This window comes from Salvelinus namaycush, chromosome 2 (assembly GCF_016432855.1).
Source record: "Salvelinus namaycush isolate Seneca chromosome 2, SaNama_1.0, whole genome shotgun sequence".
Classification (NCBI taxonomy): domain Eukaryota; kingdom Metazoa; phylum Chordata; class Actinopteri; order Salmoniformes; family Salmonidae; genus Salvelinus; species Salvelinus namaycush.
The window spans coordinates 35,138,669-35,156,813 of NC_052308.1; the positions used below are offsets into that span (position 1 = coordinate 35,138,669).

General features: G+C 42.8%; 1 protein-coding gene across 1 annotated transcript in view; it reads right to left on the bottom strand.

Moving 5' to 3' along the window:
* Positions 1-3,629: 3,629 nt before the first annotated feature.
* The window catches only part of LOC120025653 (growth/differentiation factor 11-like), a 51,110-nt gene continuing 36,594 nt past the window's right edge, over positions 3,630-18,145 (bottom strand). The window contains exons 2-3 of the mRNA XM_038970202.1: positions 9,287-9,660; positions 3,630-4,010 (exon numbers count right to left, since the gene is read on the bottom strand). Coding sequence (XP_038826130.1) covers positions 3,630-4,010; positions 9,287-9,660 — 755 coding nt within the window. The remainder of the gene's footprint in view (positions 4,011-9,286; positions 9,661-18,145) is intronic.

The following is an 18,145-nucleotide window of genomic DNA, read 5'->3' on the forward strand; positions in this document are numbered from 1 at the left end:
AGAACCTGTCCAAAACATAAAATGTCAACATTTGGGTATTTATTTACATAGAGATTTTTTCCTCTCATATATTTATATATATGAAAACACTTTCTTACACATACTGGTATACAGACACAAAAATTCAAAATGCAACTTTATCCACAGCCTTAACCAGAGTTCAGCCATGTTCCTCCTGGGCACAGCCATTTTCTTCTTCTTTTGTCAGTATACATTACCTTTAGCTATTTGCTTCAGTCACTCTTTTGAACTCAGCTGTCAATTACTCAATCTTGACTTGAGACCAAGGTGACTCTGTGGCTTTAGTCTACTTTTTTGGGTTTACTATCCAGGTTACAAGTTTGCACAGATTAACTCATAACAAAACCTAACTGTCAAATTTATAACAGAATGCTGAAGTGAGGTAGACATACTTTGAAATTCATTGATTTGATCTTAATAAATACAGAGACACTTGACCAGTTGAATTGTTTCCAACCGCTGCCCATACCACGTTTTTTTCTCCCTTTGAAATTGTTTAGCATATATATTCCTGCAGTTACAAAAGTTACAGCACACATATCATCCTCTACTTTGGCTAACGATCCCTGGATACTTTTTCCCATTCTAATATGGGCACTTTCACTCAAAACACACAAAGGCAAAACATGTCTGTGTTAGACTGTCAACACAAGTCGCTCAAATTCAAAAGGACAAAAGTCTCTCAGAGTTGATGACAGATTGATTGAAGTTGACGGAGGGGCATTTCCAGTTTAAAGCGTTCTATGTTCATCGGTCCAGACACTTGTAACACACGACTTATCACCCCGGGAGGGCGAGGAGGCCTTTTGGCCGCTGGTCAGTCCAGGTTTCTGAGATGAGTGTAAGAGGAGCGTGAGAATATGGACAGGCCTCCGCTTCAGACGAAAAGGAAGTCAGGAAAGCGTGATGGTAACAAAAGAAGTGATAGGCTCACTAGTCTATCCACATGGTGTATCGCCAGACGCTTGGACCGTTCTTTTTTCAATTGTAAAAGCTCTTGTGCTCGATAAGGTAAAATACAAACACAAACAACAACACGACTCCTCACGCCATGAACGTCCCATAGTGCAAAATTTATTGTTGGTAAGGTAGTGCCCAGAAAGTATTTTTTGTACCCCTTTTTATTATATACATATATTATTTATATATAATGTCAGAAGGCTCTTCCTTTATCCAACAGCATAGTGCTTTCGTTTTTAACAAAGGGATATCTTCACTTTGACATCCAGGAGACAAGACAGACTTTCTAATCTACACTACGTTCAAGCACTTCCAATATTTACTGCATGTTACAGATGCAGTTGAGGTGGGGGTGGGGGCATTGAAATATTCAATCAAAATATATGTTCTCTCTAAACTAGAAATGGCATTTCAGCTGTATTCTTGTCCGTATCAATGTTCCTTATTTTCTATATGACTCACAATCTAGCTCTTCCCTTTACTTACTAGTATGAAGGCCTATGTCAATCAAGCATTTGATTTTCTTTCCAACACAAGGTTGTCTCCTTTGCCACAACCAACATTCCCACCATAGCAACTTGTCAGAATAAATTTGTTCCTCTGATCATTAGGTTTGTTTGTGTAAATGGGAATGCTAAATGCACAGTGTGCAGAGTGAAAATAACAGAAGTATATAAGGCTGCGTTTACACAGGTAGCCCAAGTCTGATCTTTTTTTCACTAATCTGTCTTCTGATCAATCGGGTCCACTCTGAAAAAGATCTGATGTGATTGGTCAAAAGACCAATTAGTGGGAAAAAGATCAGAATTTGCTTGCCTGTGTAAACACCGCCTAAGTAGGCTATATTCATGTGGACCAGATGTACTTGTGGGGTTCCCTTTCACTGTGAATTTACTCCATACAAAATAATCTGACAATTACAGTAGTGTAAACTGCCACCCTTGCATCATTCTCTTGATTTAGTTGATATGTAATAGATATCCAAAGATGGGCTATACAAAAATCTAACAAGCCAAATCTTGAATTCTAAAATTGTGTTCCCTAGACCAACCAGAAGGTTTTATGAGTGTAGCTTTGACATGTTTGTCTTAGTTCATCTAAACATTGTGCGCAGGTTGATATTGAGGTCATCTGAGCTGTTATGTGAGCTTCTGCAGTAAAACAGATAGAATGTGTATTACAACCCTTTCCTGTTCACTTTTAAAGGTCCATTGCAGGTGTTTTTATCTCAATATCAAATAATTTCTTGGTATCAATTAAGTACCTTACTGTGATTGTTTTCAATAAAAATATTTAAAAAGAAACAAAAATAGCTTCTTAGCACGAAGCTATTCCTCAAGAAGGAATTTGAGTGGTCTGAGTGAGGAGCCTAATTGGAGGAGGCTAATGGGAAGGACATGTAACCTGGAAACTTGCTGTTATTGGGCAAGTTTGTTTGGCATGGCCCGGTGCCCCGGGTGGCTGGAGATTTCACTTAAGGACCAATGGAATGGTCTAAAATGTACAAACTCCACCTACATGGGGCACCGGACCATGCAAAATTAACTTGCCTATTGTCAGAGAGGAGGGCAAACTCTCTGTTATTGGTTTATTAACTCATACCACCTGGTGATGTCGCCAGGTGGTCCAAAACCCCACCCTTGCAAAACAAGCTGAAATTTCAGGCGGCTTTTTCAAACAGCTCTTACACTAAAAGGGTATTATCATAGTTTTCACAATATTATTCCAACCTCAGTGTGGTAATAATATAAAACATAGGGAAATCACGTTTTTGACTGCACTGCCCCTTTAAAGGTAGTGAAATAACTCCTTTCTTTTCTTATTTTTCTCAAAATAACTGAACGAGTTCAAAGGGCACAGAGTTTGGCTTTGGATCTCAACACTTTAAACCTTTAGAACAGTATTTTCATAAAATGTTGGATTAATTTCATCAACTTTTAAGTCTAAAAGTAGACAAGTAAGGGAGATTTGTTTTGTAATGACATAAAGATGCTAAAAGTGAAGCATTGCACAATAGCACTGGTAATTAGTAGACAAAGTCCCCCTCTATTGGCACTGTCCTTAAATGTCTTGGTTGTGAAACAAATCCCGTTGATAGGAGTATAATATGTGAATAAAGCATTTTTTACACAGATAAAACAGTTTGGCCCCTCACCTCAGAACTGAATTTGCTTGGAAGTAAAGATGTGGAAAAATTATAATATACTGTAACTGCTTAGGAATGTCTCCCTCCATCAGCCTGGATCCACTATCCAGGACATTTCAACAAAGACACCATCTTTTCAAGAAACCTGATAGACATTTTCTTTCAAACTTTTTTTTGAAGAAAACCAACCACAAACGAACAAACACCTAAAACATAGTTTTGTCTTATTTACCATAAGTTTCTCAAGCTGCTCCACAGACACATCCCCTTTATAATATTCAATATATATTTCTACCACTCAGCCTCAGTCCTATCTTCATTTCATATTTCATTTTTACGTTTGACTAAAATGAATAACTAAGAGAATGGAGGTCCAGTGGGATGTTTTGTGGCGGAGTGAGAAGGGGGATAAAGTCTGGTGCCAGAGGAGCGCTTAGTCAGGGTTTTGGGTGGAAATGATGTGGAGTTAGGCGTGCACGAGTATGCATGACTTCCGTTGGGTCTAAGAGCAGCCACACCTGTCCACCACCATGCCAGGGATCTTGCCGTGGATGATCTGCTGCTTGTCGTTAAAGTAGAGCATGTTGATGGGCGACATCTTGGTAGGGGTACAGCAGGGCCCTGCTGAGCCTCTGGGGTTGGCGTGTTGTACCAGGTGGGTGTGTGGATACTTCTGCATGAACATGTATTCGCACTGGCCCGAACAGTAGTTGGCCTTGTAGCGCTTGGGAGCGATGATCCAGTCCCAGCCGAAAGCCTCAAAGTCCACCGTTAGCGGGTAGCGGCAGCAGCGGGATTCAGTGGAGTGCTCGTCGCAGTCCAGTCCCAGGTTACGTCGGGAACGTTTGGTCGTCTCGAGAACCTTAACCTCCAGGAACGGCTGCTGGAGTCAGGGGAGGGGGAGGGGAAAGGAGCGGGGACAGGAGGAGAATGGAGGTGATTAAGATAGAACTCAACAGTGAGGCGAGTAATGCTTCTAGGAAAAAACCTGGAGTACTGGGACGATTAACGTCACTGGAGAAAAAATAAAACTGATGCACTCCTCTTACTACCTATGGTTTTAACAGGGTTGGAGAGTAACTGATTACATGTAATCAGTTACATGTAATATGATTACCAAAAAACTGTAACTAATCAGTTACGTTACCAACAAAAAATATTGTAATCAGATTACAGATACTTTTTGAAAAACTTGGTTACTTATTGGATTACTTTTAAATTCAGAAAGGATGTTTGTGAAAAAATGCATTTACACCTTTCTGTTTTCTCAATGACATTCAATCAGCATTGAAAATAGGCACAAATTGAAGTTTGTTCCACCAGAGACCACTGTGATGATACATCAAATACATTTGATGCATATTTTTTGCGTTCTTCTAATGCCTCTTAAGGGGAAAGAAATCCAAAAGTAACAGAAAGTAATCCTAAAAAATTTAATTAAATTGTATTGGTTGCATACACATATTTTGCAGACGTTATTGTGGGTGTAGCGAAATTCTTATGTTCCTAGCTCCAACAGTGCAGTAATACCTAACAATACACACAAATTCCAAAAATATAAAGAAAGGAATTAAGAAATATATAAATATTACAACAAGCAATGTCAGAGTCCGGAATATAAATATACTGTATATGTATATGATGGTGTGGAGACATTAGGGACAGTATATGAATAGAAAAGGTGTTTACAGCAGTAGTTATATAGGATGAGCCTGGACTAGAATACAGTATATACTGTACATTATGAAGGTTATGGTTAAAACAGTATGTAAACAGTATGTAAACATTATTAAAATGACCAGTGTTCAATGACTATGTCTCTAAGGTGCAGGGTTGAGTACCGGGTGGTAGCCGGCTAGTAACAGTGACTGAAGTTCAGGGCAGGGTACTGGTCAGGGCCGGCTAGTTGTGACTATTTAACAGGCTGATGGCCTGGAGATAGAAGTTGTTTTTCAGCCTCTTGGTCCCAGCTTTGATGCACCTGTACTGTCTCCGACTTCTAGATGGTAGCGGGATGAACAGGTCTTGGCTCGGGTGGCTGAGGTCCTTGATGATCTTCTTGGCCTTCCTGTGACCCTGGGTGTGCTGTAGATGTCCTGGAGGGCAGGCAGTGTGCCCCCGGTGATGCGTTGGGCTGACCGCACCACCCTCTGGAGAGCCCCGCTGTTGCCAGGCGGTTATACAGCCAGACAGGATGCTCTCAATGGTGCATCTGTAGAAGTTCACTAGGGTCTTAGTGGCCAAGCCAAATTTCTTCAGCCTCCTGAGGTTGAAGAGGCACTGTTGCGGTGCCTTCACCACACTATCTGTGTGGATGGACCATTTCAGGTTGTCAGTGATGTGCACGCAGAGGAACTTGAAGCTTTTCACCCTCTCTACTTTGGTTCCGTCGATATGAATGGGGGCGTTCCCCCTCTGCTGTCTCCTAAAGTTCATGATCAGCTCCTTCGTTTTGTTGTCTTTGAGGGATAGGTTATTTTCCTGGCACCACTCCACCAGGGCCCTCACCTCCTCCCTGTAGGCTGTCTTGTTGTTGTTGGTAATCAGGCCTACCACTGTTATGTCGTCTGCAAACTTGATGATTGAGTTGGAGACATGGGTGGCCACGCAGTCATGGGTGAACAGGGAGTACAGGAGGGTGCTGAGCACACACCCTTGTGGGGCCCCCGTGTTGGGGATCAGCGTAGCAGAGATGTTGTTGCTTACACTCACCTGAGGTCGGCCCGTCCGGAAGTCCAGGACTCAGTTGCACAGTGCGGGGTTCAGACCCAGGGCCCCGAGCTTAGTGATGATTTTGGAGGGCAATATGGTGTTGAAGTTTGAGCTGTAGTCGATGAACAGCATTCTTAAATACGTATTCCTCTTGTCCAGATGGGATATGGCAGTGTGCAGAGCGATGGCGATTTTCATCCATGAATCTGTTGGGGCGGTGTGCAAATTGTAGTGGGTGTCGGGTAAGGTGAAGGTGATATGATGGGGGCAGGTAGACAAATCCCTGAGCCAACTAGGTGAAAAACCTGTCTATGTGCCCTTGAGCAAAGCACTTAACCCTAATTGCTCCTGTAAGTCACTCTGGATAAAAGCGTCTGCTAAATGACAAAACATTTTATGTAACTAGCCTCTCAAAGCACTTCATGATGACAGAAGTGAGGGCTACGGGGCGATAGTCATTTAGTACAGTTACAGTTGTCATTGTAAATAAGAATTAGTTCTTAACTGACTTTCCTAGTTAAATAAAGGCTAAATAAAAAATAAAAACAGTGCCTTCGGAAAGTATTCAGACTCCTTGACTTTTACAACATTTTGTTGCATTACAACCTTATTCTAAAATTGATTAAATAGTTTTTGTTCCCTCATCGTTCTACACACAACACCTCATAATGACAAAGCAAAAACAGTTTATAGAAATGTTTGCTAATTTATTACAAATAAAAAATGGAAATATCACATTTACATAAGTATTCAGACCATTTACTCAGTACTATGTTGAAGCACATTTGGCAGCAATTACAGCATTGATTCCTCTTGAGTATGACGTTACAAGCTTGGCACACCTGTATTTGGGGAGTTTCTCCCATTCTTCTCTGCAGATCTTCTCAAGCTCTGTCAGTGTCACGCCTGCCTCCCCCTCCCTGGTGCTCGAAGGTGCCAGGCTCCCCAGCATTACGCACTCCTGCCACCATCATTACACACACCTGCCTTCCCCTCGTCACGAGCATCAGCGATTATTGTACTCACCTGGACTCAATCATCTGTTTATTACCTCCCCTATATTTGTCATTTCCCCATCTCCTGGCATCCCACCTGGGCGAGCCTGACGGGCCAGCCGAGGCACGGGCGCTGGACAAGCCGGCTGAGGCATAGGAGCCCGACGATCCGGCTGGGATGTGAAAGCCTGTCGATCCCGCTGAGGCATGGGTGCCCGATGATCCGGCGGAGGCGTAGCAGCCTGACGAGCCGGCTGGGCGTAAAAAACAGACGATCCGGCTGAGGCCTGACGTGAGATGGGTGCCTTCCGAGCCAACCGGGGCAAGAACCTCTCGAGCCAGCTAGGGCGTGACAGCCCGAAGAGCTGGCTTAGGCACCCTCGGTTCCATCAATAGCGGCCCCCGGACCCGACGTCACCACCAACCGGAACACGAGCTCTCCCCGATGCTTCGTATGATGGGTGCTGCATTCTGTAATGACCGACGCTGGAGTCGAGAAGCTCAATTTCGAGTCTCATTGCAAAGGGGCTGAATACTTATGTAAATAAGGTATTTCTGGTTTTTATTTGTAACATTGTAACATTTCTAAAAAACGTTTTTCACTTTGTCATTATGGGGTATTGTGTGTAGATTGCGGAGGATTTTTGTATTAATTTAATCAATTTTAGAATAAGGCTGTAATGTAACAAAATGTGGAAAAAGTCAAGGGGTCTGAATACTTTCCGAAGGCACTGTACCTTTGCTTTTTGGGGTACAGGAACAATAGTGGACATCTTGAACCAAGTGGGGACAACAGACTGGGATAGGGAGAGATTAAATATGTCCGCAAACATTTCACCCAGCTGGTCTGCACATGCTCTGAAGACGTGGCTAGGGATGTCATCTTAAATGTCTTACTCACGTCGGCCACAGAGAACATAATCTGATTACATTACTGAGTTTGGGTAATCCAAAAGTTAGGTTACTGAGTATGATTTTGGACATGTAACTAGTAAATGTAACGGATTACATTTAAAAAGTGCCCTACCCAACCCTGGTTTTAAAGACACATAATACTGAGGGGAAGATGTCAGTCGTATCAGTTGATGCAAAGCTGACCTCTGTTAACATAAATTGAATGGCCAACATTCTATACGCTTAGCTTGATCTATGATCTCTGGAGTCATCCACAGGTTACCATAACCTTGACCCTTGGGCATGCGAGAGCAGCGAATATTTTACTCCAGCATGTTTATTTTACAAAGCCCTCATCTCTCCACAGAAATCCCAATTTAGACTTGAGTAGTTTTTTGTGATGCTTTCAACAGAATAAATAAGCTGAGGCCAGAAGGGTCAACCCACATCGGCTTGCGCTTTAGGGCTTTTGTTGCTATGGGGGAAAGCAAAAAAATATAGGTTCAGAGGGGAGTTTGCCTCTTTCTTTACTTTTTGTGTTTTGTTTTATTTTTGTACACAGGCCTCTGTCTTTCTTCTTCTCCTTAAGAAAAACAGAGCTTGCTGCTGTGCAAGGATTCATTGGCTGAGGCCAGTCAACCCCTGGGCCATGCTGTGAAGAGCTGAACCAAATTAAATTACTAGTGGGTTACCATTTCGTGATGCTTAATGGGGAAGAAACTTGACTTACTGTATGTAGTAATTTGGGTTTGAGATTGGCTAGCTGGGGCCCAACCAAATCTCGCTTAGGGCCCCCAAAAGGCTAGAGCCGGCCCTGCCAATGGCTCTCAAGTGATCTTTCCTTGATTCTTCGCTTCCTATCTCCCTGCCTATTTCTCAACTGTATTGGAGGAGAAGGTCCAAGGTCCCTCCCTTTATACTTTCTTTTCCAATGCATTTTGAGAAGGAGGCATGAAGAGAGGATGCCAGGGATCGAGGAGAGATTCATTTACATTGTTTTTTTTTCATTTGTGCAAAAGACCATCCTCTCCTCTGAGACCCGGAAACTGATAAGTGGTCGAGGAGTGTCAATTCATTAGTAGGCAAACAGAAGAGTGTCCTCCCCTTCTCGATAACAACCTTTCATCGATGATACTCATGTGTATCCTACCATGGAAGAGTTTTGAAATCTGCCACACTCCCTTGATAAAGGTTTAACATCAGCCCTTGTTTTGTCAGAGGAGAAAAACATGCACGTTTAAAAACAATATGCTGCTTATTGTTTTATCTATAAAACGTCTTGCACAACTGAATTTGTTTTTAACACTACAGATTTATTTGGGGATCCACCCCGTAACCGTAATTAGCCTAATGATGCGCGAGTGGAGAAGGATCGTCTCAATTCAAGCAAGCGCATTGACATTCACGTTCACTCTCCTCGCCTACTCTCCTCGTTTAACTTTGACCTTGTTCAAAAGGAGGCGAGAGAGGACGCAGGAGGTGAGCAAATCTAATTTATAAAAGGCCAAAGTGTCATTGTGTCAGTGGGTAAGGCTGCGACAGGTCTGAGGGTCCTTACCAGCCCTTCCTCCCCCGGTCTTAGCGAGGTCACTGCCAGGTCGTTGCCGCTCTCATCGAAGGCGTTGATGTCGATCCCCCAGTTGGTGTGCGGCTGCTTGAACCAGTTCTGCAGCACGTTTTTGAAGTCGATGCTCTGCCAGTGGCCCACACGGGAGTTGAGCTCGATCTTCAGCGAGCGGATCCGGATGTGGCGGCTGCCCTTCTCCGTGACGGGCTTCAGCCTGAGGATCTGCAGGTAGATGGTGGAGGTCTGCTGCAGCGGTCGTAGGTACACCCACAGCTGAGCCTTCAGAACCTTGGTGAACATGAGCTTGGGGCTGAACTTGAAGAAGCAGCAGCTGGGCTTGCCATCCACCTGCACCAAGGGCTCCGCTGTGGGACAGAGACAGAGAGGGTTTCCACATGAATAAAGGTTTAATATCTGTAAATACAAGTAACTGCCAAAATAAGGGGAACACTTGAGTAAATGAGGGATACAAAGTATATTGAAAGCAGGTGCTTCCAGACAGGTGTGGTTCCTGAGTTAATTAAGCAATTTACATCCCACCATGCTTAGTTAAATAAAGGTTAAATAAAAAAATCAATAGGGTCATGTATAAAAATGCTGGGCAGGCCATTATTTTGGCTATCATGGCTACGATCCCATAGGATAGCAATACCCCTATCCACAGGGCACGAGTGGTCACTGAATGGTTTGATGAGCATGGAAACAATGTAAACCATATACCATGGCCTTCTCTGTCACCAGATCTCAACCCAATTGAACACTTATGGGAGATTATGGAGCATCACCCGAGACAGCGTTTTCCACCACCATCAAAACAAAAACAAATGATGGAATTTCTTGTAGAAGAATGGTGTCACATCCCTCCGATAGAGTTTCAGACACTATGGCATCTATGAAGCCGTTCTGGCTTGTGGTGGCCCAACGCCCTATTAAGACAATTTATGTTGGTGTTTCCTTTATTTTGGCAGTTGCCTGTACATAGATATGCAGTTGAAGTCGAAAGTTTACATACACTTAGGTTGGAGTCAGTAAAACTCGTTTTTCAACCACTCCACAAATTTCTTGTTAACAAACTATAGTTTTGGCAAGTTGGTGAGGACATCTACTTTGTGCATGACACAAGTAATTTTTCCAACAATTGTTTACAGACAGATTATTTCACTTTATAAGTTCACTGTATCACAGAAGTTTACATATACTAAGTTGACTATGCCTTTAAACAGCTTGGAAAATTCCAGAAAATGATGTCATGGCTTTAGAAGCTTCTGATAGGCTAATTGACATCATTTGAGTCAATTGGAGGTGTACCTGTGGATGTATTTCAAGGCCTACCTTCAAACTCAGTGCCTCTTTGGTTGACATCATGGGAAAATCAAAAGAAATCAGCCAAGAAAAATTGTAGACCTCCACAAGTCTGGTTCATCCTTGGGAGCAATTTCCAAACGCCTGAAGGTACCACGTTCATCTGTACAAACAATAGTACGCAAGTATAAACACCATGGGACCACGCAGCCATCATACCGCTCAGGAAGGAGACGCATTCTGTCTCCTAGAGATGAATGTACCTTGGTGCGAAAAGTGCAAATCAATCCCAGAACAACAGCAAAGGACCTTGTGAAGATGCTGGAGTAAACAGGTACAAAAGTGTCTATATCCACAGTAAAACATGTCCTATATCGACATAACCTGAAAGGCCGCTCAGCAAGGAAGAAGCCACTGCTCCAAAACCGCCATAAAAAAGCCAGACTACAGTTTGCAACTGTACATGGGGACAAAGATCGTACTTTTTGGAGAAATGTCCTCTGGTCTGATGAAACAAAAATAGAACTGTTTGGCCATAATGACCATTGTTATGTTTGGAGGGAAAAGGAGGAGGCTTACAAGCCGAAGAACACCATCCCAACTGTGAAGCACGGGGATGGAAGCATCATGTTGTGGGGGTGCTTTGCTGCAGGAGGGACTGGTGTACTTCACAAAATAGATGGTATCATGTGGTAGGAAAATTATGTGGATATATTGAAGCAACATCTCAAGACATCAGTCAGGAAGTTAAAGCTTTGGTCGCAAATGGGTCTTCCAAATGGACAATGACCCCAAGCATACTTCCAAAGTTGTGGCAAAATGGCTTAAGGACAACAAAGTCAAGGTATTGGAGTGGATATCACAAAGCCCTGACCTCAATCCTATAGAAAATTTGTGGGCAGAACTGAAAAAGCGTGTGTGAGCAAGGAGGCCTACAAACTTGACTCAGTTACACCAGCTCTGTCAGGAGGAATGGACAAAATTCATACAACTTATTGTGGGAAGCTTGTGGAAGGCTACCTGAAACATTTGACCCAAGTTAAACAATTTAAAGGCAATGCTACCAAATACTAATTGAGTGTATGTAAACTTCTGACCCACTGGGAATGTGATGAAAGAAATAGAAGCGGCAATAAATTATTCTCTCTACTATTATTCTGACATTTCACATTCTTAAAATAAAGTGGTGATCGTAACTGACCTAAGACAGGGAATTTTTACTTGGATTAAATGTCAGGAATTGTGAAAAACTGAGTTTAAATGTATTTGGCTAAAGTGTATATAAACTTCCGACTTCAACTGTACATACAATATCACAAACAAGGTGTCAGCATATACATGAAGATCAATGACACTGGACTGGAGCATGGCTTTAAAAATATCAGTTTAGCGTTGTATGTTGTCAATATCTTCTTTCATACTTTAAGATGGTTAAAAAGGTATTGCCTTTGAAAAAACGACTTCATAATGAAGATTTCAGATATCATGGTGGAGCACTGGAGCTATTATAATATTGCTTTATACCGGTCCAATCCTTTCAGTTCTACACCGTGCCTGGGGGGAAGGGGTTTGGGTCGATTTGGAATTGAGCAACTGACTTATGTCACCCAATGCGAGCTTGCCACTCTCCAAATCCAAGAGCAGCCATTGGTTTTCACCACTAAATAACTGACACAGCATGGAGATCCCGCCTAATGTGGGGATCAGGGGTCAAAACCAATCTCCACACAGCTGCCACCAAAATCACAGGCAGGAGGAGGGATGGGGAGTTAGATGGGTGTCTGAAGAGCCAGGAAAACAGCTAAGCAAGACTAGTCATCAAATGGTTAATAGATCCCCTGAGCAAACTCATGATCGAACCGTCAGTTAAACCATCAAAATGATTTGCCGTTTTGGAGCCACTTCTAGTCTAGATCCAGTTAACTAACATTAGTGGAGATTTGAATGGGCTCTGTAGAGCTAAACTGTATGTTATAGTCATTTGGGGAGAGTACATATTCTCTGTAACACCCAAATTAAAAGTTATGGTTACTGTTGCAGTCTCTGAAGTAAAAAAAAAAAAAAAATGCTGTCAAGATTTATTACCAGATAATCTAAATGACACCATACCAGGTAAAGTACTTTAAATAGAAGCACGCTGTTTTTAAAGGAGGCATGCTTATTTAAAAAATGCATGTATTTGGTGTATGCATTTATTACAATGCATTGAGAGGCCCCTTGCTAAATCCAGTACCAACATTTTATGGAAGAAATTATATACATACAATGAACCAAATATTATCAATGAGTTACATTCCACATTGACAGCAACCTTCCACAGAATTCACCAGTTGGTAGACTGCAGATAGTTTGGTCTTGAAGCAGACAGCCGAGAGTGTTAATGATCTAGAGACTCAGCTGAATAAAGGCTTGTGTTCCCTCTCATTGTTCTCTGCTGAGAAGTGTGTTGCTGCCTCATTTTAACATAAAGTGCAGGGACCTGTCAATCATTGCTAAATCTGAGGTTGCTCAGGCAACCTGCCAAGGCTTCCTGGGTCAAAAGGTCACTTTGGCACCTCGGCCTAGTTAAGAAATGGGGTCAGGGGTCAAAACCGTCAGCCTTTTACATCCTCGGGGTGCTGGGGAGGTGCAGTCCTTATAGCCAAATTGAGTTTGAAGGTCAAGGTCGAACCTATGGCGATGGTAATATGTTTTTCTTCACAACAGTCCTTTCACCTATTCACACAGAGAACCCATTTTATATTTCAAAGGTATACAACTTATTCATACACAATTGTTGTTGTGTTTTGGGCGGGGTTTAAGCAGCCAATGGGGAATTGTTTACCAGACTTCGACTGACTAGAAGAGAACACAGAACAATACTTCTTTTTTTTACACTGAACAAATGTTGTAATTGATTTAGCAGGCATGCATAGAGGAATATGAATTCAATGAGGTAAAGACAGAATTATATCCATTAGAAGAGTCCAGAGGAACATTGAATAAGTGCCAAGCGAGAGACAGACGTGGTCCTTCAGCCTGTATTACAAGGGCCAGTCATTAGTGAGTGTAAATTATACAGTGTCTCACGGTGGACAAACAATATGTCAATGTTCCTTTTGGTGGGTTGCTTGGGTCGCAGCAATTAACGTGTTGTGTTGTTGTTGTGTTTGCTCATCAGCACCAAACCGGGAATTAATGATTCTGCAGTTTTCTCCGGGTTTACTTGAGATTACTATTTGTTGTTGTTTTTCTGATGCATAGTGAATGGTGAAACTTTACCAATACCTTTCCACACTGTACCTTTATCCAAATGAACAACTAACCAACAGCTGAAAGAAAAGACTCCCTTGAAACAACCGGTTTGAGTTGCTTTGGCAATTCACTTTCTTCTATATGTCTTCTGCAATAAGCTGAGACCTAAAGTAGAGTTTTCTACGTAATCTGAGATGCAGGTTTTTCTTGGTCATGCTACATTTAGTGCCATATAACAGTAAGTTATTAAACACACATGCACAACATATGAGCTACATCATGCTAAACAATGAGAGCATTGATTGGTAAAATCAATTTGTGCCTTTATAGAGCTTGAATGGGAAAAAATGTAGGGAAACTCAGTGAAATGTGCATACCTGCAGCCTAATTATGTCATATACCTTGGCAGAACTTTCCACCCATATTAAATGAGGGAGGCTTGTAAAGATCACTCAAAACCAATGGGATTTTAAGCCCCGGCTTGAAATAGCTTGATCCCTTTTGCCAGGAAATATTACTGATGAATAGAGTTAAGTATTTTTCTGCCAGTGGGGTCTAGTAACATTTATGTGTCTTCATTTCCTGTACCCATTTCTTTATAATGGAAAACCCCTCCCCAATCCCCCAGTCCCCTTACCTCTTTATCCAAACCTGGTACACTAGCTCAGGTTTTGCATACAGCACCACCTACCTGTGCAATGACAACCCCTCTCTCATCAGAGTACCTGCTGCCATATCTCCTCTCAGAAACATAGCTGCTGGAAGATGTTTGGGAGTAGGGCTGCTGTGATTTGTCGCACTACAGACGGCTGTATCAGTCTGCTAATGCAGGACTAGTAAAGGCTCAATGCAATGACAAGCCCTCTACTTTTGTGAATTGATCAATTTATTTTTATATTCAGATTTTTCAGGAGGTGCTGCAGCACCCTCAGCACCCCTATTTCCCGCGGCTATGCTCAGAAACACAATTCAACTGTTGACTGAGATATCAACCTTCACCTACTTCTGGCTTTTCTTACAAAGACAACTAAGGAGGACTCATACATGTGAGCAGTGTTTAAAATCAAATATTATTTGTCACATGCTTAGTAAACAACAGGTGTAGACTAACAGTGAAATGCTTACAGGCCCTTCCCTTCAATGCAGAGAGAAAAATATAGAAAAAATAATAACAAAAGGAATAAATGCACAATGAGTAATGATAACTTGGCTATATACACAAGGTACCAGTACCGAGTCGATGTGCAGGAGTACGAGACAATAAAGGTTCAGTGCCTTCAGAAGGTATTCATACCCCTTGACTTATTCCACATTTTGTTGTGTTACAGCCTGAATTCAAAATTGATTAAATATATGTTTTTTCTCACCCATCTACACACAATACCCCATAATGACAAAGTGAAAACATGTTTGTAGATTTTTTTTACGTTGATTGAAAATGAAATACAGAAATATCTAATTTCATAAGTATTCACACCCGATGCAGAAGCACCTTTAGAAGCACCTTTGGCAGTGATTACAGCTGTGAGTCTTTCTGGGTAAGTCGAGCTTTCCACACTTGGATTGTCCAACATTTGCCCATTGTTCTTTTCCAAATGGGTTGCTGATCATTGCTAGACAACCATTTTCAGGTCATGCCATAGATTTTCAAGTAGATTTAAGTCAAAACTATAACTCGGCCACTCAGGAACATTCACTGTCTTCTTGGTAAGCAACTCCAGTGTAGATTTGGTCTTGTGTTTTAGGTTATTATCCTGCTGAAGAGTGAATTCATCTCCCGGTGTCTGGTGGAAAGGTTTTCCACTAGGATTTTGCATGTGCTTAGCTCCATGCTGACGTTGAGGGAGAGGTTGTTGTCCTGGCACCATGCTGCCAGGACACTGACCTTCTCTCTATAGGTGGTCTCATCGTCGTCGGTGATACCACCATCGTGTCGTCATGAATCTTAATGATGATGTTGGAGTCGTGCACAGCCACGCAGTCGTTGGTGTACAGGGAGTACAGGAGAGGACTAAGCACGCACCCCTGAGGGGCCCCCGTATTGAGGGTCAATGTGGTGGATGTGTTGTTGTCTACCTTCACCACCTGGGGCGGCCTGTCAGAAAGTCCAGGATCCAGTTGCAGAGGGAGGTGTTCAGTCCCAGGGTCCTGAGCTTAGTGATGAGCTTAGAGGGCACTATGGTGTTGAACACTGAGCTGTAGTCAATGAACAGCATTCTCACATATGTGGATCTGTTGGTGTAGTATGCGAATTGGAGGGGGTCCAGGGTGTCTGGGATGACGGTGTTGATGTGAGCCATGACCAGCATTTCAAAGCATTTCATGGCTACAGATGTGAGCACTACGGAGCGATAGTCATTTAGACAGGTTACTTTGTCATCCTAGGGCACAGGGACTGTGGTGGTCTGCTTGAAACATGTAGGTATTACAGAATGAGTCAGGGAGAGGTTGAAAATGTCAGTGAAGACACCCGCCAGCTGGTCAGCGCATGCTCTGAGTATGCATCCTGTTAATCTGTTTGGGCCTCCGGTTAACTTGTTTAAAAGGTCCTACTCAAACATTGGCTATGGAGAATGAGATCACACAGTTGCCCGAACTGCTGGTGCTCTCATGCATGGTTCAGTGTTGCTTGCCTCGAAGCGAACATAGAAGACATTTAGCTCGTCTGGTAGGCTTGCGTCACTTGGCAGGTCGCGTCTGGGTTTCCCTTTGTAATCCGTGATAGTTTGCCAGCCTTACCACATCCAACAAGTGTTAGAACTGGCATAGTAGGATCTTATTTTTGTCCTGTATTGACGCTTTGCCTGTTGAATGGCTCATCATTGGTCGTAGCGGGATTCCTTAAAAGCGGCAGCTCTAGCCTTAAGTTCAGTGCAGATGTTGCCTGTAATCCATGGCTTTTGGTTGGGATATGTACTGTACTGATATGTACTGTACTTTTGGTTGGGATATGTACTGACGTCGTCAATGCACTTTTTAATGAAGCCAGTGACTGATGTGGTAAACTCCTCAGTGTTATTGGATGAATCCCGGAAGATATTCCAGTCTGTGCTAGCGAATCAGTCCTGTACCTTAGCATCCGCTTCAACAGACCAGTTCCATATTGAGCACTTCACTGGTACTTCCTTTTTGAGTTTTTCCTTGTAAGCAGGGATCAGGAGGATATGAGGCAACATGCGTTTCTGTGTGTGGAGTAAAGGTGATCTAGCGTTTTGTTGTCTCTAGTTGCACAGTTGACATGCTGGTAAACCGGAAGTGCATTTTGGAAGTGCATTTTCTTGTTTACTTATGGCCCTATACAGCTTGTTGAGTGCAGTCATAGTGCCAGCATCAGTTTGTTGTGGTAAATATATAGCTACGAAAAATATATACTCTCTTAGTAAATAGTATGGTCTGCAGCTTATCATGAGATATTCTAACTCAGGCGAGCAAAAACTTGAGACTTCCTTATCATTAGAGATTGCGCACCAGCTGTTGTTAACAAAGAGACACCCCTCCCTCTCTCAGCTTAGCCAAAACTGCCATTGATCTTGACGATGCATGGAAAAGCCAGTGAGGTGTATATTATCCATGTTCTTGTTCAGCCACGACTCCGAGAAACAGAGTATATTATAGTTCATCAGGTCCCGTTGATAGGATAGTCCTGAACGGAGCTCGTCCAGTATGTTCTCTAGCGATTGTACTTTTGCCAACAAAACAGAGGGCAATGGCGGTCTACATGCTCGCCGACGTAGTCTAATCATGACCCCACCTCGCTTGCCTCTCTTTTCCCACCGCTTCCTCTTTAGAGTCCCAGTGATCAGGGCCAGGTCCAGGGTAAGCATAACATCCAGAGCTGCCGACTCATTGAAGTAGAAATCTTCATCCAAATCGAGGTTAGCAATCGCTGTTAAGATGTCCAGAAGCTGTTTTCGGTCATAGGATCAGTGTACAAAATAGCAGATTTGGTCAGGAGCCCGTAACGCGGCAGCTATCCAATGCAGCGCCATCATGGGACACATGCCTGTTTTGTTCTTCTCTCCTGCTTCCACTATGGCAGTGTAGAGTGCTGCTCTGCTTCATTACTGTAGCAGCTTATTTCCCTACGGTGTGATGGGAGCATATGTAGCACATGAATTTTAACTGCCAAGGCACAGCAGGTCTGCAGGTGGGACTACTGAACATCTGGCCCTCTCCCTGGGTACCTGTTTTCCAATGCTAGCTCGGGGCACTCTATGTGTTAATGTAAGGGGAGACTTATAAAGTATAAGGGTTTATTCACCAATTTCATCTGTCCATTCAAATACCTCTGAGGCCATTTCAAAGCATGCTATG